This window comes from Nycticebus coucang, chromosome 1 (genome assembly GCF_027406575.1).
Source record: "Nycticebus coucang isolate mNycCou1 chromosome 1, mNycCou1.pri, whole genome shotgun sequence".
In the NCBI taxonomy this organism is placed as follows: Eukaryota; Metazoa; Chordata; class Mammalia; order Primates; family Lorisidae; genus Nycticebus; species Nycticebus coucang.
Genome location: NC_069780.1, coordinates 78,751,087 through 78,777,814, shown reverse-complemented (window position 1 = coordinate 78,777,814; position 26,728 = coordinate 78,751,087). Strand labels below are relative to the sequence as shown.

General features: G+C 34.6%; 1 protein-coding gene across 5 annotated transcripts in view; it reads left to right on the top strand.

Annotated features, from left to right (window-relative positions):
* The window catches only part of FBXW7 (F-box and WD repeat domain containing 7), a 249,075-nt gene that overhangs the window by 159,849 nt on the left and 62,498 nt on the right, over window positions 1-26,728 (top strand). Inside the window, exon 1 of one of the 5 annotated variants that reach the window (XM_053582929.1) lies at window positions 24,300-24,626. The exons of the other annotated variants lie outside the window; for them this stretch is intronic. Within the exon in view, the coding sequence (XP_053438904.1) occupies window positions 24,480-24,626 (147 nt within the window). The 5' untranslated portion in view covers window positions 24,300-24,479. Of the gene's footprint in view, window positions 1-24,299; window positions 24,627-26,728 lie in introns of those variants that run through there. 5 annotated transcript variants of the gene reach the window in all.

Here is a 26,728-nt window from a genome sequence, read left to right as displayed (position 1 = left end):
CCCAGCTCAAAGATTATTTTAATTATGGGTTTTCATTGTAGACTAGTCTACAAAGAATAGTCTTCTCACAGAATGGGGAATTTTAAAACATTTTTATATTGTTCCATTGGTTTGTACTATGCAAATGATAAACTTCTCTGAAGTATTCATAAATACCACAAATAGTTATCCTCAAAATGTTCCTGAGGCAATTTGTTTCATATTTATATAATTATAATGATCTGATCCTTTTTGATATTATTTTGGTTGGTAGTAGGGAAGGTGGTATGAAGAAAGAGTAAAGTAATTTATCATGATGGGTTCTGTTTTTACTTTGGTATGTTACTTCAAAATTATATCTCAAGTTCCCATTATGTACCCTAGCCTCAGTTTGAGTTTTGTATTTCTAGCTGTCTATTGGGCATAATATTGTGAGTGGCTCACTGAAAACTAAAACTATTTTTTTTACCCAAACCAATCTTTTATTTTCCTCTTTAAGATTTTCATATGTCTGTTAATATCCCAGTGTTCTGGCCACTTTGTAGAAAAATGGTTTAACTTTTTCTTACTGTGTAAGCCTCTGGGTCTTCTGAAGAGCAGACAGATTTGAACACTTCATTTCCCTTTTTCTTACCCCAACGCATCTGTAAGGTAAAAATTGGAAAGTCAATGTTTAAAAATGTTAAAAGCATCTTTGCTTAGATTTCTATTTGTACCAGACTATAAGTGTGTTCTTAACAATGAGTTGGCAGTACAAATGATTGGATGAATTTTTTAAAATAAAATTTTAGCTCTGTATAGATAACCTCAACACAAATAACTGGTGCCCCATTTCCCATTGATGAACCCAAATCCATATATGCATACTTTCTTTCTGCCTGATTTAATCTCCATGCCTTTCCACTTGTTTTGAACAATGGCCTTTCCTGCCAGCTAGCCAGATCCTTTAAATCCCAGTCTAGATTTCTTCTCTATCTTTACACCTCTCTAGATTTAGAAAATTCAATTCCTCTAACCCCATTGTTGGTTTTCTTCCTGATATAGTTTGATATTACCTCGCTATTTGGGGGCAAGCTTTGCATTCAGTTGATACTTAATTCTTTCAGTTTCTTGAACAGTAGAAATTTGATTTAGGTTGACCGGGGCTGGGTTTGAACCCACCACCTCTGGTATATTGGGCTGGCACCCTACTCCTTGAGCCACAGGCGCTGCCCTTTGATTTAGGTTGAGAGTTAAAATTTCACAAATTGTAATGTAAACAATTGACCTTTCACCTCTTAAGATATATTCAAGCTAGACACCTCTTAAGATATATTCAAGCTAGACTTGTAAATAGGCATGTTATTTTTAAGTTGAATTTAAGGCTCAAGTATTTAATATATGTACAGATAGTTACACTGAAGAATTTTATAACACAGTTAGCAGCAGTAGAGAAGGACGGGAGAAGTTAAGAATCCCACTTTAGGAACCATTTTGCTAGCATGCAGAAATCAATCGAAGGCAACTAATATAGCCATTAAAAATCACATTTTAAAGAATAATAACAGGAAATACTTACAAATATTTTATTAAGCATGTAGATTCATAATTATGAATTTTGAATTAAGAAGCAATTATGTTAGTGTGTATTACATATATATCTATATATCTCTATATCCACAGAAAAAGATCAGAAGAAATCATACCAAATGTTAGAAATTATCTATGAATGTGGTTGAATAAAGGTTATTTCTTTTTCTTCCTCATGTACATTTCAGAATTTCTCAACCTTGTTACAGTAGCATATATGACTATTTATTAGAAAAATATCTACATTTGATAGAAGCCAATGATTATTCTACATAGGCTTTTTTGATGACTTCCATATAATGCTCCTAATGGAGGATTGGATAAGAAGATGTCTCTCACAAGAAATGGCACTATCTCTGCATGAAAATAGTGGAAAGAGCACCGAACACTCTCAAGTTCTAGTATAACCAATTTTTCGTGTTTCCAGGGCTCAGATATCGCCCTGGCAATTCTCTAAAGTCACCTTAACACCTTAGAATTAAAAGAAAAATAGTTGGCATAGTAGTACCTATTCTTGTTTTTAAGACTTTTTAGAATATGTGGTTTCTTTAAAGAGTTAAATGTTGCCTTGAAAGCACTTTTGGTTCCCTATAACACATGAGTATTTTTCATTTAAAAACCTTTCTGTGAGCAGTGTCAAAATCATTTAAAATACAATTCTAAAGTGCTCGGTGCTTTACCAGGAAATCACAAATGTTTTCCTTTTCCTCCCCTCTCTTGTTCCCAGCTGCCCATCTCATCAAACTAATTAATGTATTTAAACTGGGGCAACGCCTATGGCTCCGTGAGTAGGGCTCTGGCCTCTATACCAAGGGTGGCGGGTTTGAACCTGACCCCGGCCAAACTGCAACAAAAAGATAGCTGGATGCTGTGGCAGGCACCTGTAGTCCCAGCCTAAGCCCAAGAGCTGGAGGTTGCTGTGAGCTGTGACACCATGACATTCTACCGAGGGCGACAAAGTGAGACTCTGCCTCAAAAAAAAAAAAAAAATAATAATAATAATAATAAATATATATATATATTTATATTATATATAAATTAGGTTTTTTATCTTAATTTTAAGTCTTCTAAGATAGAATCTAAATTGGAGGGCACCTTTGAGATCACCAAGTCCAAACCTGTGCCTAGTAGCTTTTTCACAGACTTGGGATTACACATGAGATCATCATAACAGAATACTACACTGTAAGGTACTACCTTCAAATTTTTAGATAGTTCTTTATATTAGAGTTCTTTATTTTATGTTGATACGTATTACTCTGCTTTGGTTCTTGTTCTCCCATATAGTGCAGTGACAGCACTTTTTGTATGGGAAGACTGCTGTAATATGTATTCATCTGTAATCTTCTATTCTTTAGTTTGATTATCTTCAGTGTGTTTCCAGGATCATCAACCTTCAGAACGTGATGTGTTCTCTAAGTGTCATGTCCTGAAGTTGACCTGGTGCTGCTGAGAGGCAGCAGAGCCAGACTATCACCTATCTTTTATTCTGGACTATAATGGAAGATGACACTGATAATGTTGATATCCATAGTAGTAATAAACCATTTATTGAACACCCTTTACTGTGTGTTAGGACATTGTGCTAAATACATATATACATTCTCATTTAATCTTAACAGTCCTGTGATATTATTTCCAATTTTTAATCTCATATCAGAGATGGAAAGTAAGGAGAGGTTAAATGATTAGTGATCATGCAACTGGTAAGTGGTGGACCTAGGATTGGAATTCAGACCTTATTTTGAGTCCGGGTTGTACTTTCATTAAAATTTGAAAATTCAGTGAAACAATATTACTGATTTTGGGATGGGTTGGCTGTAGAATAACCCGTAAAGCTACTGCCCCATGTGTGGGGAACCTTTTCGTGTTGGAAGGCTACATTAATTTAGCTGTATTCAAATTCAAAATCTTCAATTAGAGGGCTCATGCCTATGATCCTAGCACTCGGGGAGGCTGGGGCCATGGGATTGCTTGAACTCAGGAGTCCGAGATCAACCTGAGCAAGAGCAAGACCCTGTCCCTGCTAAGAACAGAAAAAATAGCCAGGTACAGTGGTGTGTATAGCTATAGTCCCAGCTAGTTGGGCTGCTGAGGCAGGAGGATGGCTTCAGCCCAGCAGTTTGAGGTTGCAGTGAGCTACAATGACACCATGGTACTCTAGCATGACTGTGTGCAAAAAAGAAAAGAAACTTCAATTAGATATATTTTTAAATGGAGGCGTTCCAAAATGGTAGTTCAGAGACATCTTCTTCCCAGCCATTCTTGGTAAAGTCAGGGAGAGGAGGGATTAGCCACTTCTGCCTGGATTATCCTGTCCAGAAACAGTATTGCAAAGGCACAGAATGACAGCACGGGATATGAGTGAAAAAAGCAAAGGACCATTTCAACCTCAAAACATAGAAGCAAAGAAGATGAAAGGGAAGAGGAAGTAAGAGAAGTAAAAGGAAGGAAATGAAGAAGTAACACATGTGAGGAGGAACCAACAAGAAAACACTGGCAACATGAAGAATCAGAATAGATCAGCTCCCCCGAGAGATCACAATGCGCTTACCATAGAACTTCCCAACTATAAAGAAATTATGGAAATGACAGAAATGGAATACAGATTATGGATGGCAAAAATGATAAAGGGAATTGAAAGGAAGTGGAAAACCATCAAAAGGAAATTTTAAAATTGACCTAAGAAATAAATTCAAGACAAGACAAAGTCTCCAAAGACCTGGACGAAACTAGAAAGGATATTATGGAGCTTAAAGAGTTGAAGAAGTCATTCGGCGAGTTTTGAAATGCAGTATAAAGTTTAAACAACAGATTTAACTATGGAGAGAAAATAATCTGTAGAAGTTGGAAAAAAGGCTCTTGAGCTAGGCCAGTCATTTAAGGTGGCAGAAAAGAAGAGTGTAAAAGCAGAGCAATCTTTTGAGAATCATGGAACTACACAGAGCATACAAACCTACAAATTATGGGTATCCCTGAAGGAAAAAGAGAGTCCTAATGGCATGGAAGCCCTAGTCAATGATGTTATAACTGAAAATTCCTTAAGTATTGCCAAGGATTCAGACATAAACCTATTAAACAGGTATTGAACCCTGGATTGACTCAATTCAAACAGTGCATCTCTAGATCCATTGTTTTTAACCCGGTTTAAGCCACATGAAAGGGAAAATACTGCAAGCAGCAAAGCATAAGCAGCAGCTGAACTATAAGGACAAACCTATCAGGGTGACAGTGGAAACCTTATAAGAAAGCATGGGCTCCCACCTTCATTGATCTCAAACAAAACAATTGAGAGGCTGGGATTGTGTATGGTATAAAACTAAGTTTCATATTTGATGGAGAAATCAAATCTTTTACTGACAGGCAAATACTGAGGAAATTTGCCATATAAGACCCGCTCTGCAAGAGTACTCACACCCATACTATAGGCAGACCAGCACAATGGACCATCAGCAAAATAAAGACACTTATAAGCTAAAGTTCAAAGGCTGGCTTCCACAATGGGCCAAATGGTAAAAAACAAGGCAACAGACCTCCATACAAGAAGACAGATAGAACTCCTCCCTAGTTTTCAATTCTCTCAATAAATGTGAATATCTTGAAGTCCCCACCAAAGACACACAGGTTGACTGACTAGTAAAGTATAAGCCAAGTATTTGCTGTCTTCAGGAAACACATGTAACCCCCAAGGACAAATCAAGACTCAAGGTGAAATGTTAGAAAACAGTATTTCAGGCAAATGGAAACCAAAAGTAAGTGGGAGTCAATGATCTTTTTCATAGATACAGATGACTTTAAAGCAACAAAAATAAAGACAGGGTGCCACCTGTAGCTCAGTGGGTAGGGTGTTGGCCACATACACTGAGGCTGGCAGGTTCGAACCCCACCTGGGCCAGCTAAAACAACAATGACAACTGCAACAACAATAATAGCTGGGCACTGTGAAGGGCGCCTGTAGTCCCAGCTACTTGGGAGGCTGAGGCAAGAAAATCGCTTAAGCCCAAGAGTTTGAGGTTGCTGTGAGTTGTGATGCCATGGCACTCTATCTGGGCTACTTGAGACTCTGTCTCCAAAAAAATAAATAAATAAATGAAAAGAAAGACAAAGACGAACACTATATACCGGTCAAGAGAACAATACAACAATAAGACATTTCAATAGTAAACATTAATGCCCTCTGATTTATAAAACGAACCCTACTTGATCTGAATAACATGATAACCTATAACATGGTAATAGCAAGAAACTTTTAACACCCCACTGACAGAACTGGACAGATCTTCCAAGCAGAAACTAAACAAACAATAGACTTAAACACGACTCTATTACAGGGTTTAACAGATGTATACAGAACATTTCACTCCCAAATGCCTGAATATATGTTCTTATCAGTGCATGGATCATTATCCAAGATCAGTTTTGCCCTAGGACACAAATCAAACCTCAGCAAATTTGAAAGAATAGAAATTATGCCTTATATCCTTAAGGACCACAACAGAATAAAAGTAGAACAATTCTAATAGAAACACACATCACCACAAAAAGTCATGGAAATTAAACAACCTTTTGCTGAGCAAGAGCTGGGTCAAGGAGGAGACTAAGAAGGAAACAATTAGATTCCTGAACAAAATGACAATGAAGCCACAAGCTATCAAAACCTATGGGATGCTGCAGAAGCCATTCTAAGAGCAAAATTTATTACATTAAATGCCCACATCCAGAATTCTGAAAGACCGTAAATCAACAGTGTAATGAATCATCTCAAGAAATGGGAAATGGAAGAGCAATCTAATCCCAAACCCAGTAGAGAAAAGAAGTAACTAAAAGTAGATCAGAAGTAAATGAGGTTGAGACCGATAACAAAAAAATCATTTAGAAGGTTCACAAAACAAAAAGTTCTTTGAAAAGAAAAATAAAATTGATAGATCCTTGGTCGCATTAACTAGAAACAGAAAAGTAAGATCTCTTATAAGCTCAATCAGAAATGAAATAAGAACAAATACCACAGAGATTTAAAAGATGATCACTGGGCACTACAAAAAACTATGTGCCCAGAAGTTTGAAAATCACACTATCTCCCTACACCCAACCAGGAAACAATAGAACTCTTGAACAGACCAGTATCAAGCACCAAAATTACAATAATAAAAAAGCTCCCAACAAAAAAAAAGTCCTGGACTAGCTCTCTTCAAAGAACTTAAACATATATCGCAGAACTTATTCCAAAACATTGTGAAGAAAGGAGCTCTCCCTGACTCCTTCTACAAATCAGATATCACCCTGATACAAAACCCAGGAAAGAACACAATAAAAAATAAAACCACAGACTAATACCTTTAATAAATATAGATGCAAAATTACTCAATAAAACCCTAGAATTCAGCTATACATCATAAAAATAATTCATCATGACCCAAGTGGATTTTATCCCAGGGATTCAAGATGAGTTCACCATACGCAAATCCGTAAACATAATTCATCACATTAACAAAGTGAAAACAAAGCCCATGTGATCCTCTCAATAGAAGCAGAAAAAGCATTTGACAAAATTCAGCATCTTTTTTTGATAAGAACACTTAAGAAAATAGACATAGATAAGACATTTCTTAAACTGATAGACGCCATCTATGACAAACCCATAGCCACTATCTTATTGAATGGAGACAAACAGAAAGCTCTTCCACTTAGAACTACATCCAGAGAAGGACATTCACTATTACCATCGCTTCAGCATAGTGCAGGAAGTTCTAGCCAATGCAATCAGGCAGAAGAAGGATATCCAGGGTATCCAGATGGGGACTGATGAGGTCAAAGTGTTGCCCTTTGCTGATGATATGATCTTACCCTTAGAAAATCCTAAGACTCTTGAAGTGATCAAGAAATACAGTATTATCTCAGGATATAAATTAGTGTTCACAAATCGGTAATCTTCATATATCACAATAACAGTTATGCTGAGAATCAAATAAAAAATGCAATAACCTTCACAGTAGCATTGAAGAAAATGAAATACCTTGAAATATACTTAACAAAGGATCTCTACAGAGAGACTATTGGACACTGAGAAAAGAAATCACAAAGGATGTTAACAAATGGAAGAACATCCCATGCTCATGGCTGGGAAGAATCAACATTTTAAAAATGTCTTTACTACCCAAAGCAATCTACAGATTTAATGTAATCCCCATTAAAATACTAATGTCATACTTCGAAGTTCTTGGAAAAAAATAGTCCTATTTTTCATACAGAACCAGAAAAAAACCTGAAGTAGCCAACGTAATTCTGTGAAATAAGAACAAATCTAGTCATATTACCAGACTTAGGTTATATTACAATTACAAGTGATTAAAACAGCATGGTAGTAGTATAAAAATAGAGACAGAGATCCATGGAACAGAACTGGAAACCTAAATGAAACCAGCCCAGTATTATTACCATCTGATCTTCAGTAGTGCAAACAAAAACCTATACTGGGGAAAGAGTCCCTGTTTCATCAACTGTGCTAAGAGAACTGGCTAACCACATGTAAAAGTCTGAAACTGGGCTCACACTTTTCACTGCTTACAAAAATTAACTCATGCCCATAAAAGATTGAAATCTAAGGCATGAAACTGTAACAACTGTAGAAGAAAGTATGAGAAAAACTGAATCTTACTGGCCTTGGAAAAGAATTTATGAAGACCCCATTGGCAATTGCAGCAACAACAAAAATAAATAAATGGGATCTGATCAAGTTAAAAAAATTCTGCACAGCTAAGGACACAATCAGCAAAGAAAAGAGCCTTCAGAATGAGAGAAGATAATTTGCATACTACAAATCTCACACAGGTCTAATAACAAGAATCTACCAACAATTCACATCAACGAGAAAAGTGCAAATACTCCCATTAGGACTGGGCAATAGACATGAACAAAATCCTTTCTCATGAGGACAGATGTGTGGCCAACAGTCACATGAAAAAATGCTCATTCTATCAAACAATGACTTTAAAATGTCCTGTAGTGAGAGCTTAGTCAATTCCATCTGCAGTTATTTGGGTGACTTGCTGATATTAACTAAGTGAGGCTGAAATGCTGATTTGAGTGTGATGTCATGATTATAAAAATCAATGAACTTCTCATTGTACTATCCAATTTATAGATCTATAGCAACTGCATGTTCTTCAAATGACTCACATACATGTGTATCATCCTGCTCATCAGTGACCTTTGCTAATCTAGGAAAATGTTCATCTGAAATTTCCTTTTGAAGAAGCGTTCTGAAAAAAATCTACCTTTTTTTGAAATGCTTGGATTTTGGGCCACCTGTCACATATCGACAGTATCTTAGTTTTACCTTGCAAAGAAATATGCAAGTCATTTTAATTTCACTTGACGTCACACAGAAAAACTGCATTCCTTTAGAAATCTTTTTTTGCAATAATTCACGTTGCTGATTCTGTTCTTCATAAAATTTAACTGTCTTGTTTTTGCAGACATAAAATTGTGGCTAACACCTGTCCCTGTGATGGCCATTACTTTATAATGATACTACAAATCCAACTTTAGCATATTACAAAATCGACAATGCTATGTTATATTTGCAGGATATAATTAACAATACTTATAACTTGTTGCAAAGTGTCACTTAAAGTAGTAGTTAATGCAGTAAAACTCTTCATGTTTCCCTGTCATGGAAGGTGCACTGTGTGTATGTACACTCACTGAATTTACCAAATTCACCCCAACTTCCTGACATTTATCTTGAAAGTTGTTGAAGTTACTTATTCCCTGTGTTCTGTTTGTCAGAGCACCTGACGCCGGTAACTCTTTGTGGTAAAGAATCTTCTATTATGACTGGAATGAAGTATAAGACCTGCTCTGAGTTGGTACTATCAGTTGGTTCATAGTCATTTATCTGATACATGTTTTGTACTATTTCCTTCTAGTCTGTGGTTTATTTTCTCATTCTTTTGACAGTGTCTTTCAGAAAATAGAAATTTTTAATTTTAATGAAATCCAGCTTATCAGTAATTTCTTTCATGGATCATGCTTTAGTGTTGTACTGTTGTATTTGAAAAGTCGTGTTCATACCCAATGTTATTTAGGTTTTCTCTTATGTTATCTTCTAGAGCAGTGGTTCTCAACCTTCCTAATGCCTGTGACCCTGTAATACAGTTCCTCATGTTGTAGTGACCCCCAACTGTAAAATTATTTTCGTTGCTAAATGAAATGTGGGATTACCACTGTGGATGTCCAGTTGTTCCAGCACCATTTGTGGAAGAGACTGTCTTTGCTGCATTGTATTGCCTTTGCTTCCTTATCAAAGATCACTTTACTATATTCTAGTCTCTCTTACTCTGTTCCATTAATTTATTTTTTTCATTCTTTTGCTATTGTCACACTGTTTTAATTATCATAGCTTTCTAGTAAGTCTTAAAGTTGGGTAGTGTCACTCTTCCATCTTTGTTCTTCAATTTTGTGTTGGATATTCCCAGTCTTTGCCACTCCAAATAAGGTTTATCATCAGTTTGTCAAAATACAGAAAATAACTTCTGGGATTTTGTTTGATCTTACTTTGAACCCACAGATCAAATTGGAAAGAACTGACATTTTGACATTATTGAGTCTTCTTTACAAGAACATGGAATATGTCTTCATTTATTTAGTTCTTTGATACTATTCACTAGAATTTTACTGTTTTCTTTATATAGATCTTGTACATATTTTGTTTAATTCATGCCTAAATATTTCATGTGGGGCATGCTAACATAAATGGTATTGCATTTCTGATTTCAAATAACACTTATTCATTGCTGGTATATAAGAAATCATTTGACTTGTTATGTGTATTAGCTGTGTATCCTACACCCTTGCTATAATTGCTTATTAGTTTTTGTTGATACTTTAGGATTGTCTACATAGAGGATCATATCAGGTGCCAAAAAAGTGTTATTTTCTCCTTCTCAGTCTGTGTATCTTTTACTTCTTTTCTTGTCTTATTCTGCCCTCTGGGACTCATAGTATAATGTTGAAAAGCAGTGCCTTATTCCTGATCTTGGTGGGACAGCTTCGGGTTTCTCATCAAATATGATGTTAGTTGTAGGTTTGTTACAGATAGTTTTTATCAAGTTGAAGAAATTCCCCTCTATTCCTAGTTTATTGAGAGACTTTCTTTTATTCTTTAAAACATAATTATTATATGTATAACATATATAAACATACAATATTTTAAAACCCTCTTGTATTCTTCAGCTTATTTCTACTCTACCTGAACAATGGGGATTTATTTGACATTACTGAGCGTGGAGGAATTCAGGTTACCTTGATACCTTTGTTTGAGCTTTTCCATCTTCTAAACGTCTTTTGCCAGGTGTGATGGCTCATGCCTGTAATCTTGGTAACTCAGGAGGCTGAGGCAAGAGGGTTGCTTAAACCTAGGAGTTGGAGGCAATAGTAAGCTGTGATCACATCACTGCACTCCAACCTGGGTGACAGAGACAAACGTCATCTCTAAATAAATGTCTGTTTGTTTTCCTTACCCGATAGCCTCTTACAAATTTCTGTCCTCCTTTTAATATCTATTTCAATTCTAATCTGCTTTAAGAGTATTTCACAGAACCCTGAACAAAATTCTGTACCTCCATTAACTACTTTTTTGTTTTTAACTTGTAGCAGTGAGTTACAGTCTACCTTGTTTATTTATGTATATTTAGATTGTTGACAGGTAAGATAATTAGATTCTCCTAAGATTGTACTGTCATGTAAACCCTAGCACTTTGTATACAGAAAATGCTTAAAAATTGAACTTTTAGAAAACTGAGTTTCTATTGCATAAAAACACATGGTATTGTTTAATTATGTTTTACTTAATGTAAAATTTTACAGGTTCATAACCTGTGTACAAGACTTTAATTTTGTCCTTCTTAGGTTTTTTATTATTATTTGCCATTTTCACCCTGTTTCCATTTCTGGCTCCTTGTTTGCCAAGTTCCTTTGTATCCAGCATTTTAACTGACCTTTACAGTTTTGTATTTCTCTCTCTCTCTCTGTATGTATATATATATATGTATATCTCCACATCCAAATCATTAACTCAGTGATATTGTCAATGGTAAAATAAAAGCAAGGCTGAGACCTTAAAGATAGGTAGGAATTAGATGGTGTTGAGAGATTATAAACAAGTAAAAATACTGAAGGCATTTGCAAGTAGGGAATTAATGATTTTTTTAAATAGTAGCAGAATTTTTAGAAAAAAATATAGAGCCTCTCTAGGTGACAGTATATTTGAATATATTCCATACACATATATTGATTTATATTAGGCAAATTGTTTTAAATTTCTTTTGTTGCTATCCTGTTTCTTAATGGTTTAGTGATAGCTAAGTGGTACTTTGGAGGGTTGTTTGCAGAATTCTGTAATGTGGGCAATTTGCCCTGCCTAAACATTGAACTATTGATGTTGATGCCAATTGCAGGATCTTCATGAAGTCCTCTTATAGTTTCTGAAGTTTCACCTTGGCAATGTTAATTGCTTAAGGTTACAGCAGGTGAATAATAAAGAATGGTGATATAGTTTGTATCTGTCTCATGTCAGTTCCTACCTCCCCCCCTAAAAACAGCAATATATAAATAATAAATATATAAGAATGTACTTTTAAAACCTATAAAAAACTTTGGTTCTTTTGAAATTATTTTACCAACTTTTAAATAGTAATGTCAATTTTAATACCATTTCTTTAGTGATTACAATTTATGAATCTAATTAAGGATATTCTTTTCTGCTTACAAGTTTGTTTTTTTACTTTGACTCTTGTCCTAAAATCTCAATCCTATGTTTGGATTTTGTTTTATGGGACATAATTTTGTGTATTTCATCTCTTTCTTTGCTATAATTAATCTCTTATCTATAAATTAATATGATAAAGAGAATCAAGTTGGGTAAATCATAGAAGTGGAATATATTGAAAATAAAATGTGGTTAGGGAATTTAGATTAGGTGTGTTTAAAAGCCTTGACGTTATTCTTCTTTTGTTGCTTTTTCTTTGAAATTTGCCTCACATTCAAGATTGTTCAATTCTTATGTGGGAATGCTTTTTAGTATTAGGATTACTTTATAGGAAAAACTTCAAAAACATTTCAGACTTTGTTTCACTGGATATTCTAAATAAGGAGTAGTTCAAAAGAAAGTACAAATATATAAAACTATAGGAGATAGTAAAATATGTAAGTTTTTGTAGAAGTCATATTAGTATGTTTAGCATACTTAGTAAATTAGGGAAAGTATTAGTTTTTAGTATGGATGAAACATGGAACTTATCTGTTTGTTCATTGACCACTAGGGGGCCATGTAGTACCTTATTGCTATTGATAGAGCTGCTTTTCATGTATTTAAATATATTTAATGTGGGCTTCTCTTCTGCTTGGTGTTCTAGTACATCGTGTCTTACTCACAATTTGGAATAAATACTTGGAGTCATCATGTGTGTTGTCATATAATATGTGGGGATACCTAGGATTTTTGTCTTTGCTTTTTTTTAATGAGCAACTAGCATATCTTAATTTTGTTATTAGTAACAATAAAAACTGATAAAAGAATGACTCTTGGGATAAGTATGCTTATGTATGCAAACTTAGTACACTTTAGGAATATGAATATACTTTTTGAAAATATCTCAATTATCTGCACATAAATACATAAAAGGGCTCTCATTGTTAGTTACTCTGGGCTTTTCAGCATATATGTGGAAAAAGAAGGATCTCTTCAAAGAAGTTATCCTTCTTGTCCTAACAACAGTTGCTTCAGTCTTCCTTAATTTCTTCTGGATGCTTGGGGTAAAGAATGAGACCTAAATAGTGTGGACCTCGAACAATCTACAGCCTACAAGACCTAAATAGTGTGATTATGTCGAGTGAGTCAGGAACGGCCGTAACACTGTTCAGGCTCTTATGACCTGTATAAGATACAACTTTCCTAAAAGGTGTTAATATTCAGTTAAAGAAATAACAACAGTTTGCTGTTTCCCAGCCTGACTGTGAGCCAACTTGTGGACTACTATTAATCTTTAATAGCCTCTGGAGAGGAAATTCAAGATCTAAGCTGAGCCTTGATTAGGTTATGTCTTCTTTGCATATGCTTTAAAATAGTACCTCTCATTAATTTCTATAGCACATTTCAGGGAGAAATAAAGACAGTTTTTTTGTTAGCTACTGTTTATACTCTTAGGGAAAGAAGGTTGGTGTGATGAACTTGAGAGAAACACGTTATTTACATGTAGAGGAGAACATGAAAGAGGGTCACATGAAACAGGAGGAGCAGTAATGAATTTAAAGATGTAAAAAAACCTCATCTTTGTGTCTCTTCTCCTTTGATTTGTCAGTTTTAATACCAATTTATTTCCTCAAATTATTAGTGTAATAAAGTGACAAAATTTTGATTTTTAGTTATAAATTTTACTAAGAAGTTATTCTTTGAATACTTATGAACTCCTTTTCAATTTAAAGTCGTTGCTATGATAGAGCAGTATTCTCTAAGTATAACCAATGCTTTAGTATTATGTTTACTAGTTTACTGTTTCACTACCTTTTCTGAAAACTAACCTTTGCTACATTTTGGTAGATTAACATGAGATTAGGTGATCAATATGAGCTCGAATTCTGACCTTTTTGTTCAAGTAATGAAATGAGTTATTGTGAATGTTAAATTCTTAAATGGTCAAGAATAATAAAACTAATAAAAAGACCAAATTTGGATATGTTGAGAAACACCTAGACTGCGTCTTCTTTGAGAGGGAGAGGTGTTGGATGCTATCAATGGATTGAAGACATCAAATGCTATCTTTTAAACATTTATCTGGAGAAAAGATTAACTTTCTATTTAAAATTCAGTTCATTTTAACAATATTATTTGAGCGTTCAAAGAATTGCTATTATTCTTCTAAGATATGCCACAGTTTAATGCTACCTTTTGTAGGGGTTGAGGAAGGAGGGTGTTATAAGCACATTACGATGTTAAAGGTATACATTCATTGTGAGGCACATTACATTTATAAAAGGTAAATGGGGAGAGAGCAAGTGCAGAATTGAGGGTATGTGATATTTTATAAAGGCAAAACGTCATTTTGATTTGCCCCAAACTTAAGAGATTTGGGAAAACTGCATTAATGTGAGTACTAGAGATGTTTCTAGTACTATATTGTAACTAATTGCCATCGGAGATTTTTTTTTTTTAATTTCAGGTTATTATGGGGGTGCTAACGTTTGGTTACATAGTTTGCTTTTATATGGTTAAAGTCAGAGTTATAGGTGTGTCCTTCACCTGGAAGTGTGCTGTATACCAGACAGTTTGTCCACTGAGTGGGAATTTACCCATTTCCTTCTCCCCCCACTCCCAACTTTAATTTTATCGATTTTTTGCTTCTATATTTAATCATACATGTGTTCATCAATTAGTTCCGGCTATCAGTGATGTCTTGACTACTCTGGAATGTTTAAAGCAGAAAACTTTCTTACTCCTCTTCCCCTTACACATTTATAGGAGATAGAAAGAGGCCACAGGTACCAGAAATGTAATTTAAATGAATGAAATGACACTAGGGGAGCCAAAGCATTTCTAAAAAGGGGGGGATAGCTCTGATAATTGTGGTCTTGATATTTTCCATGTTTTTGAGTTTTTCAAAAGTCACTGGACTTCCAGATTTTCATATAGTATTTATCACTTTTTTAATATGTTAGTATCCAAATTTTACAAAAGAATTTTTATAGGTTAGTTTGATTTATGGAACACCCATCTTTTTTTTTTTGCAGTTTTTGGCCGGGGCTGGGTTTGAACCTGCCACCTCTGCCATATGGGGCCGGTGCCCTACTCCTTTGAGCCACAGGCGCCACACTGGAACACCCATCTTTCATTAGACATATAATATATGGAAGGAGAGTGGGGCCTATTTATCTAGTTTGCTTCTAGTGCAGATCTCTTAATGGGAATTGAGTTGTTAGCAGTGGAAGTGCCGCATATGCCTAGCACATTAAGTACCTTAGCCAGTAATGCAAGAACTTTATTTCATACAAATCTGATATACTAGTTTTAGGTGTTAAACTGCCAAATGAATTGACTTTATTTAAAAGAAATGTGTATTCCAACTTCCACAAAGAATTTGAAGTGGTTTATGTATAAGAGAAACACCTATAATAAAGTGATAAAGTGTCCATGAAAATCAGAACGAGGGGCAATACTGTGGTAGAGTGAGGACAAGGCCATCAGAAGAGATAAGCAATGAGTTATGATGCGTTGGGGAAGGCTGGTAATAGGAAATCAGTAGGCTGCTTCTCAGGGCAGTTACAAACAGTTACATACTAGTACAGCCAGTTACAAACATCTGACTTACGTACACCTGCACTTATGAAATGAAGCTATGAAAGGTAATAATTATGCATTTTACACAGGTACGTGTTAAATTTACTAAGTGTAGAGTATAAATGTCTGAACACAATAAGAAAATGTGGTGAAGGCTATGTTAACCAGTTTGATGAAAATATTTCAAATGGTATATAAAACCAGCACATTGTACCCCATGATTGCATTAATGTACACAGCTATGATTTAATAAAAAAAAAAAAAAAGGTAATAAGTAAATGTACCTGTTCCAACTTACATATAAATTCAAATTAAAAACAAACCTACAGAACCTATCTTTTTCATAACCTGGGACTGCCTTAATTTTCAAAGTGTGACGCAGAACCAGCTAGCTGCATCAGAAACATCTGGAGTGCTTATTAGAAATGCAGATTGCTGAGCCAGGCGAGGTGACTCACGCCTGTAATCCTAGCACTCTGGAAGGCCTAGGCAGATGGATTGCTTGAGTTCAGGAGTTGGAGACCAGCCTGAGCAAGAATGAGACTCCGTCTCTAAAAATAGCCGAGCAAGTGTTGTGGCGGGTGCCTGTAGTCCCAGCTACTTGAGAAACTAAGACAAGGAGATTGCTTGAGCCCAAGAGTTTGAGGTTGCTGTGAGCTGTGAGCTATGGCACTCTACATGCCACCTACAAAGGGTGCCAAAGTGAGACTCTGTCTTTTTAAAAAAAAAAAAGAAAAGAAAAAAATGCAGATTGCTGGATTGCACTCCAGTGCTACCTTCAAACAACAAAGTTGGGATATTCATTTTTAATAATTGCTCCCATGATTTTCATATATATTAAAATCTCACATCCTTTTGTGCCATGTTACTGACAATTATATAAATGAAGTTGTGGTACTATGTCTCAATCAAAATAATTTTGATTTATTATTATATTGGAAACTCAACAATGTAGAAACAATTTTTTCTCCTTCCTATTTTACTTTTTTAAATTGTCAATACTTTGTCAGGTATGTTATATTTCCATAAGTTTAGCTTTTTATTTTTCATAAAATAAATTTTTATAATGTGTTGAACTGTGCATTCTGCCTTTGCAACTTAGTTTAGTTTTAATTTTTTTACAAGTTGTATAGCAAAACTATCTGCGTTACTCTGAAGAGAATTATTAGTACTTTGTCCTTATTCCTAATTATTATTATAGCATTAGTATTACGATTTGTAGGCCTGTAACACTCTTTGGAGTTTTTACAGGAGAAATAAATGATTGATAAATATGAATTTATTTTAACTGAAAGGTTGAACTATTTGTTTAAACTAGATCATAAAAATATTTAAATGAGGATCTTAAGAACTTATATTAAAGAAATTATTGTTTTTCTTAGACTTAAATTTTATTTTGAGAATTATTGAAAATTAGGTTGCTTTAAATCACTTACTTCATCATCGCATGAGGCTTTTGCATGACTGAAATACCTATAATTACTGTGTCATTTTTGTCATAGTTGACTTAAGGTATGATTATAATAATCACTAGCTAAATTCTTGGTGAGCAGCTGTGCTGTGTAAGACCAATTTAACACCTAGGGTAACTCAGCTCAGACTGTAAGAGTTAAACTTATCATGAGGCAAGTTATGTTACGGTCAATGAGGATTTCGTATTGGGCGTTTCTGAAATACTTAAAAAATTAGGTCTGATAGTTGGATTTTTGTTTCATTTCAAATATTTTTTCAATGTTTAAAATGAAAAAACGAGGGAAAGTGTCATTTTAAGATTAACAACTAAGTTCTTAGATGCAAATAAATGAATAAAATCTAAAGCTTACTCATTAAAAATTAGATATTCTCTGTATGTCACTGACTATGTCACTTCCACAATAGCAAGTATGTGAGGAAATGTATACACACACATATTCATATGCACACACTTACTTATTATTATAGTATAATGTGGAATCAGAAAAATCCTGAGGTTATTTTTCTTGAATTTCATTGTTTCAATCTATTTATTTATTTATTTATTTATTTAAGACAGAGTTTCACTTTGTCACCCCTGGTAGAGTGCTGTGGCGTCACAGCTCACAACAACCTCTAACTTTTGGGCTCAAGCAATTCTTTCACCTCAGCCTCCGGAGTAGCTGGGACTATAGGCGCCCACCACAATGCCCGGCTACTTTTTCTTTTTTTTTTTTTTTTTTGTAGAGACAGAGTCTCACTGTACCGCCCTCGGGTAGATAGCAACCTCTAACTCTTGGGCTTATGTGATTCTCTTGCCTCAGCCTCCCGAGCAGCTGGGACTACAGGCGCCCGCCACAACGCCCAGCTATTTTTTAGAGACCGTGTCTTGCCCTGACTCAGGCTGGTCTCAAACTCGTGAGCTCAGGCAATCCACCCACCTGGGCCTGCCAAAGTTCTGGGATTACAGGTGTGAGCCACTGCCAAAGTGCTGGGATTACAGGTGTGAGCCACTGCCCCCCCCTTCAATCATTTTTTTAAAATTTCAGAATTTCGTAGGGGTACATATGTTTTGGTTACATGGATTGCTTTTATACTGCTTGAGTCAGGGTTATAAATACGCCCATTACACAGATAGTGTTTATTGTACCTTAGGTATAGTTTCACCCATCCCCACCTGCCCCTCATAATGCTTGAGTTTTACTTCTATCTGTATATGAGTGTGGATTAGTTTAATTCCAGTTTAGACAGTATGTATATGTGGTGTTTGTTTTTCCATTCTTTAGATACTTTGCTTAGGATAATGGTCTCCAGTTCCATCCAAATTGTTGTAAAATGGATTAAATAATTTTTCTTCATAACTGAGTAGTATTCCATGGGGTGTGTGTGTGTGTATGTATGTCCACTCATGAATTGATGGGCACTTGGATTGATTCCATATCTTTGTGATTGTGAATTGTGCTGCAATCAACATTTAAGTACAAGGATCTTTTTGATAAAATATGACCAAAATGGCAGAATTATGGAAATCTTTCTGAAACTTGTAGATACTTGTAAATATTTTTAAATATCCTACTTCAAAAGTTATTGTAGATGGATTTTAGAATCTCGCTTGCTTTCCTAGTAATTTATTTATTTAAGGTTAATTTGAAGGGACAAACAATTAGGTTTATCGTGTTTGTGTTTGTTAGGTAAGGTGCTTTCCTAGTACTTAAAGAAATAGAAATGTAATCTACAATGCTCTATGTGATTTTTGATCCCAGTGATAGTAGTGGTAGGTAATCATAATGGCAGTTTAACAGTATTGAACTCTTACTAGACAATAATGCCAGGCATTATTCTGTATACTTACATTCACTTATTTAATCTTCACAGCAGTTCCGTGCGGTAGGTACTGCCAAGGCAAAATTGAGGCAACAAGGGTCTGATTTAAGGTCATACCTGATAAAATCAGGATTTGAGCTAAGGTGGTTTATCTCTGGGATACATGCTGCCTACACTGTTTACATTGCCCTAATGTTTCTGGGGTCATCTTAAAAACAGCTTTATTTTTAAGAGTCTCAATTTGGGTAATAATGGTAACTCTTAAACATTTAAGAATATCTTAAATGTTTCTAAAAGTAGAAGTGAGATTTGGACTTGATCTTTTCTTACACATGGAATTAGCTTCATTTTAATGTCTTAACAATTGGGGTTCTTGTATTCATTGTCCATGATTTCCCTCATTGATCAGATACAGAAGATATAGGGTCATCTATGTATGAAAGTTTGGTGTTTTAAATGTTTCTGTGTTTATTGGGAATATTGGTTTAAAAGTACTATTGCTTAAATACTCAAAAAAAGATGAAATTTTTGGGACATACTTACATACATAAATACATTTAGAAATTAGCACTTTGTTCAATCACTAATAATGTCCTTTTTAAAAAAAACTATATTGTTACAAACACAATTTAAGTGTTCAGTTTGAAGTTGCAATGCTCTGTACTATCCAGTTGAGGGCAGCTATTTACTGATTTAAAAGTGTTGAATTAGAATGTCACCACTTTGTGCTTAACACAACTTAGTATTTAGTGTAAATCACATTTGATACACAAACAGTTTTATTTTCACTTTTGTTTTTTCTTATTGTAAATAATTTCTTGAAAATGTAATTATTTTTACTATGTAATAGTTTTTGTTCTCTTAGAAACTAGAGAATGAACACTACTGATTTTAGTTTTAATTTTTCCAGTCCAAGTTCTTTTCAAGCCCAGATCTTTTTTTCTCCCCTTTTAGGATTAGACTCAAATACAATAGAGATCTTCCTTACTTTTAAAGTACCTGCATGTGTAAATACATGTGACTGCTAGGCAAGGGAAAACTGCATATGGTGGAGCACTAGGTCAAAATGAAGTTATCAAGGCATGAAAAGACTTGGAGGAAATTTAAATGCATATTAATGAAAGAAGCCAATATGAAAAGCCTGTGTACCATAGGATTCCAACTATATGACATTCTGAAAAGAATAAAACTATAGAGACAGAAAAAAGATCAGTGGTTGTGAGGGTTGGGAGAAGAGATGGATGAATAGGCAGAACACAGAGCTACACAACACTACATTGATACATACACGTCATTACACATTTGCTAAAGTTGTGATGCTCTGCACTCTTCAGACCCACACACAGCATGCACGGTACCAAGACTGATGCCTAATGGAAGCTACGAATTCTAGGTGATGATGTGACATGGTAGTTCATTGAATGTTAACAAATGTACCATTCTGGTAAAGGACGTAGATAGTAGGGGAGGCTGTATATGTGTTGGGACAGGGGGGATTTTGGGGGGTGGGGGTGGTGATGATGGTTGTATTCTTTGTTTTGTTTAAAAATATGTTCTTATTGTGATTAAATATCCATAACATAAATTATAATATTTTGACTATTTTCAAGTATGCAGTTCAGTGGCATTAGGTATATTCACAGTATTGTGCAACCATTACCACTGTTTATTCTCAGAACTTTTTCATGTTCTTCAACTGAAACTCTGCTGAAACAACTGCTCTCATTTCCCCCCCTACCCTGGCAACCACCATTTTACTTTCTTTCTCATTGTAAAGTACTTTATAAGATTAAACAATTTGGTTCATAAACTTATCCTAGACAAAGTGCTACATACCTCACTGCTGAATATCACTACTGGCACCTTAGACGCACTCCCCTTGCAAAGCTGTGCACTGTTCAAAGCATTTTGGAACTCTTTTTTCTGTAATGGCCATGAGAGCTGTTGTCATGTGAAAGTCTGACAATTACATTCACAAATTCATCCTAGAAAAAGTGCTCTGAAGGGTGGACTAGGCTCTGGTGATGGTGGATATCTTCCCAAGGGGAGTACTTCAAAGGCGACTGTAGTGACACTCAGCAATAAGGTATATAGCACTTTACCTGGAATAAGTCCACAAACTTAATTGTCAAACCTTGTATATAAGTGGAATCAAAAATATTCATACATTTTGACTGATTTATTTCACTTAGCATGTCTTCAGGGTTCACCCATGTTGTAGCATGTGTCAGAATAACCTCTTATCTTTTTTTTGGTGTCTATATATACATATTTTGAAAGTACAATTTGGATTGGACTCTGATAATAGGTTTTGCCTGCAGGAAAGGTTGTATAAAAGGAATTTCTTTTATACAATTATAGGATCATTTTCATAATGAGGGATAATAATTAACCATTAAATAGTTTGACTGTAAGCTTCATATAGATTCTATCATGAACATTAAAACATCCTACTTACATGCTTTTTTTTTTTTAACCTACATTATTGAAGGTTCATTACTTTAGAATTTTAAGCAGGTTCATATATATATAAGAGCTTAAACTGACCCAGCTCCCAACTCATAGTTGAATGAGAAGAATAGAAGAATCCTTGGGGGAAATGGTTTGTTATATATATATATGGACCTGCTTAAAATATATATATAAAACAAACCATTTCCCCCAAGGATTCTTCTATTCTTCTCATTCAACTATGAGTTGGGAGCTGGGTCAGTTTAAGCTCTTAAAATACTGTTGGAGAGTCTACACTGTTTTTTTTGTTTGTTTTTTTCAAAGTTAACATCACCACTTTTAAGTTCATCATTTTAGTGGCTCACCAGAGTGCTTATTTTTGCTTCCTTTATTTTATTTATTTATTTATTTTTTTGGTTGCAGTTTGGCTGGGGCCGGGTTTGAACCTGCCACCCTCGGTATATGGGGCCGGCGCCTTACCAACTGAGCCACAGGCACTGCCCTTTTGCTTCCTTTTTAATGACTGAGTAATGTTTCATTATTTTATATATCTGACGTTTGGTTTTTCCATTCATTCATTGGTGGGGGACTTGTGTTGCTTCTACCTTTTGGCTATTGTGAATAATGCTGCAATGAACATGGGTATGTAGATATCTGTTCAAGTCCCTGCTTTTAATTCCTTTTTTTTTTTTTTGAGACAGAGTCTTACTATGTCGCCCTTGGTAGAGTGCTGTGGCATCACAGCTCACAGCAACCTCAAACTCTTAGGCTTAAGAGATTCTCTTGCCTCAGCCTCCCAAGTAGCTGGGATTACAGGCACCAGCCACAATGCCCTGCTATTTTGTTGTTGTTGGTGGTGCCATTGTTTTTTTAGCTGGCCTGGGTTGGATTCAAACCTGCCAGCCTTGGTGTTTTTGGCTGGTGCCCTACCCACTGAGCTACGGGCGCTGCCCCCTGCTTTTAATTCTTTTGGGTATATACCCAGAAGAGGAAATGCTAGATCATATGCTAATTTTATGTTTAATTCTTTGAAGAACTCCCATCCCATTTTCCATAGCAACTATATCTATTGCATATTCCTACCAGTTAAGACACAAAGATTCCAATTTCCCTACATCCTGGCCAGCACTTGTTATTTTCTTTTCTTTTTTAATAGTCGTCTGAATGGATGTCAAGTGGTAGCTAGCTCATTGTGGTTTTGTTTGGTACTTCTAATTAGTGATGCTGAATTATTTATTCATGTGCTTATTGACCATTTGTACAACTTTGGAACAGTTGGGTTTTTTTTTTTTTTTTTGAGAAATACTTTTGTATAACTAAATATCTTATCTCTGTCGATTATTTTGCATTTTCAACTACATTTTAAAATGTGAAAGAGAAAGGTCTCCTTGAAGAAGCATGGCATCAGGTAGGAATGGGAATCTTTCTTGTGTATGGATTGCCTTCCCAGCAGCCACTGTAACATAGCAAGGCAGATCTCTCCAAAGTCTATCCATACCCATTTCTGGCATTCTCCTTTTAAATTCTCCCTCTGTCACATTCTAACTTCCCACTGTAAAGCTCCATAAAAGCTGTTGGAAGGAGAGATAAGTGGGAAGACTGTCTGTTGGGACCAGAAAATAAAATGGAATTCAGCATTGTGAATGTATAGTTTAGATTTACTGTCTACTCTATATTAGGCCTAGTGTCTGTTCTCATATTGAGCTTTATTATTTATAACAGCATAGTTTATGGGCTTGAATATGGGATGTAGTATAAAAGTTAATACTTGCATAAGTGGCTAATGCTGGAAAGATTAGTTTGAGACCACTTTGAGAAGCATCTTCATCTCTAAACTGTATCTAGGCATTTGGGAGCCATTGGAGCTTCTTGAGGAGTAGATTGTACACCATGTTCCTTCTCTGTATTTTAGGAACATTTATCTGATGACAATATGTTAGAGAAATTAGGCACTAGGGATTTGCAATGGATGGGCTAGTTATTTATCCATTTTACTATAATTACTTCCCATCACAGGTTATTTTATAAATAAACACTGTTCAATCAATCGAATAACTGTTACACTTTCAAGAGGAATCAATGAGTTTTTCAGAATTAAAGAAATTGAATCAAAACTGACAAAAATTTTAGTAGGAAGATTAATCTGAAGTGTGTATTAATAGCTACAGAGAGCTAGAGTGTACAGCATTAAATGTCTTAGTGTTAGATAAAGAATGGTATGTATGGCAAAGGGGAAGAGAGCACATTTATGATAAACACTTGGAAACAGTGCTCATTCTAATATATGTTAGGTAAAAGAAACATATATATATATATATAAACATATGTATTTTTTTTTCTTAAGCATGTGTAAAACACTGCACTTAAATTTCAAACAAAAGTCAAAGCATTCTTAAAATATTAATGCTGATGTTTGGATAAAGAAACTTAATAGTTATTCAGGAGAAGATATAATATTTGTATTTTATTTTCGTAAAGAAAAATTTACTTTCCCTTTCTAGGGAACACTTAGGTTATTAGTAGTTAGAGAAATATGAAATGAGACCCTACAGCACAGCCTGGCTTTGGCTGTATTCGCATTACTGACTTTGTATGAGAGGTTCACCAGCTGTTTGACTGGCAGGAGCAGGAGCTTTCACTTCAGGAGTTTATAATTCCTGGCTATTCTAGGATAGTTTGTACTTCACCAAGCCTCAGACAGGTCAGGACATTGGTAGGAGAAGGTTGAAAGACAAAAGCAGCAGGCCTTGGGTTCTCAGCCTTTTAAAAACTATTATTTTACATATATATATATCTTTTAATTTGGTGGTTAGAGATTTTAGTAATGTGCCTGTGTTAAATGTAGAGGTATTCATTAACCAGGAGTTTTAAAATGTCAAAACCGGGAAAAGGTGCTCTAAACCATGGCTTGGTTCCTGTTGATCTTACAAGTGCAAAAGAACCTCTGCCACATCAAACTGTGATGAAGATCTTTAGCATTAGCATCATTGCCCAAGGCCTCCCCTTCTGTCGGAGACGGGTAAGTCTCACACATTTGAAAAAATATGAAAGTTTATTTAAATGAAGTATTTCTGCTTTCTTCAGTGAAAAAAATGCTTTAAATTTTAATTGATATTTAAAACAAAACTATCAATGCATGATGTAGTCGTGAACCCTTCTATAAGTGATAATTTTATAATATGATATAGAGCTTAGAGGACAGGATTACCCAATCTACCTCTCATTTATTTTTCATGATATTAGAATCCTGCCAGTTTATTTAAAATTGGCAAATGTACAAAGATACGTTTTGAAATATATAAGCAAATATGAATCCCCCAAATTTTTAGTTTTTATTTTGCATGAAAAGTAAAAAGCTGTTAGTATTTTTCTCATCCATAGGAAATATAGTATTTAGTTTTATTAAAGAGTATTCAAAGTCCTTAGGTTTCTTTGGCCCTTTAAGCTATATTATTTTTAAATTGCTATATCTTAAATTGAAACTTAATAGAGCTATTACTTTTTGCTATTATATAAAATAAAATAGCATGCTATTGTGTGCCAGTTATGATATGGTTTAATAGGCAATGCACAACTAACATTTTTTGGAACTATGTTAATGTATGATCAAGTTATGATCTATTAGATTTTTGTCAGGGTAACAAATTCCCCTCCTTCACCAAGTTTTGATTCTGTTAATATTAGTAATTTGTTGTATTTTCTGAGTCATTTGATATTGCCATTTTACTAAATTAATATAGTTTTAGATCTGAAGTATGTTTATGATTGTGGAGGGGAAGGACACAAAAAAACAAAAACCCTTGTCTCTTTGGAAACAAATGAGTATTTCTGTATATCAACACTATTAGGGTTCTGTTTTTTAAAGTTTTATTTTGATTTTAATTGACATATAATAGTTGTAATTTTTTTAGCCCCAGATAAAACATTATGTTAAACATGTGATAATTCATAACACTAGAAAAATATTCTTCCTCCTTAGTAAAGAGAATCTTCTATTTGCTAAGACTTAAATAACCTTTGTTGAAGATACATTTTCTAATTAGCTTAGTTCCTTTTGAGTACTTTCTACTTCTACTCCAAACAACTGGCAGCCATGTTGGAAAACTTGTGAGTGAGGTTAAACACTGTAATACATTGTAAAACAATGTAAACATTGAAAATAAACTACAAATATCCTCATCACCCTCTTGTTTCTTTTCTTCTTTACTATGTTTTCAGAAGTGTTTCTTTTTCTTTCACTTTGTCAGTTTTATAGCTTCTGCTGAATGAGGTCACTGCTCTTATTTAAGTGTTTTACACAGAGGCCTGTGATAGCTTTAAAGTCATTAGTAAACTAAATGATTATTTTAATACTTTTGTAAAGGAAAATACCAATACACTAAATTTCAAAATTGAGAAAAAGAAGTATGGAACTTTTTAAATTAAAGGTTTAAGATAGTAACAATCAAGATAATTTTGTTCCTTTTTTGTTGAATATTTCTAATAAACAAGTACAGCATATGGGAGGTTACTTCATTATGTATTATTCATTATTTGTGTTCATACATGGACATAAAGTTTAAAAGGCATAGGAGAAGAAAAGTAATAGAGAACTTAAAAGGTTTTTCCTGAGGGTTTTTTAGGGTAACTTTCAGTGTGACTTTTCTAGCTTACTGTGTTATGTTCAATTATATCCTTGCCTTTGTAGCAGAATAGAACTAAATATAAAAAATAAAATAAAATTTATACTAGAAAAAATTTAGAAGATAGTTAAGAAACAAAATGAACATAAATTTCTTACAGATTGCTGTATGCCTTGACAAGGTAACAAAGCAGATAGCTTTTTGTATTTTGCAGCCCATTTTTATCTTTGTGAGCTGAATATAATACATAGTTACTGCTTAAAAATCGATGTGTAGTCTTGATCTATTAAAATTTTGAAAAACATGATACTGTCTTTGCATCTACCTATAGATGTGGAATCAAGTTAATGTTTACACCATAGGTTAATGTTTTACATGAAATAAAAAATAAAGAGTTTGAAAATAGGGAAAAATTGGGTGGCGCCTGTTGGCTCAGTAGTAGGGCACCAGCCCCATATACTGAGGGTGGCAGGTTCGAACCTAGCCCCAGCCAAACTGC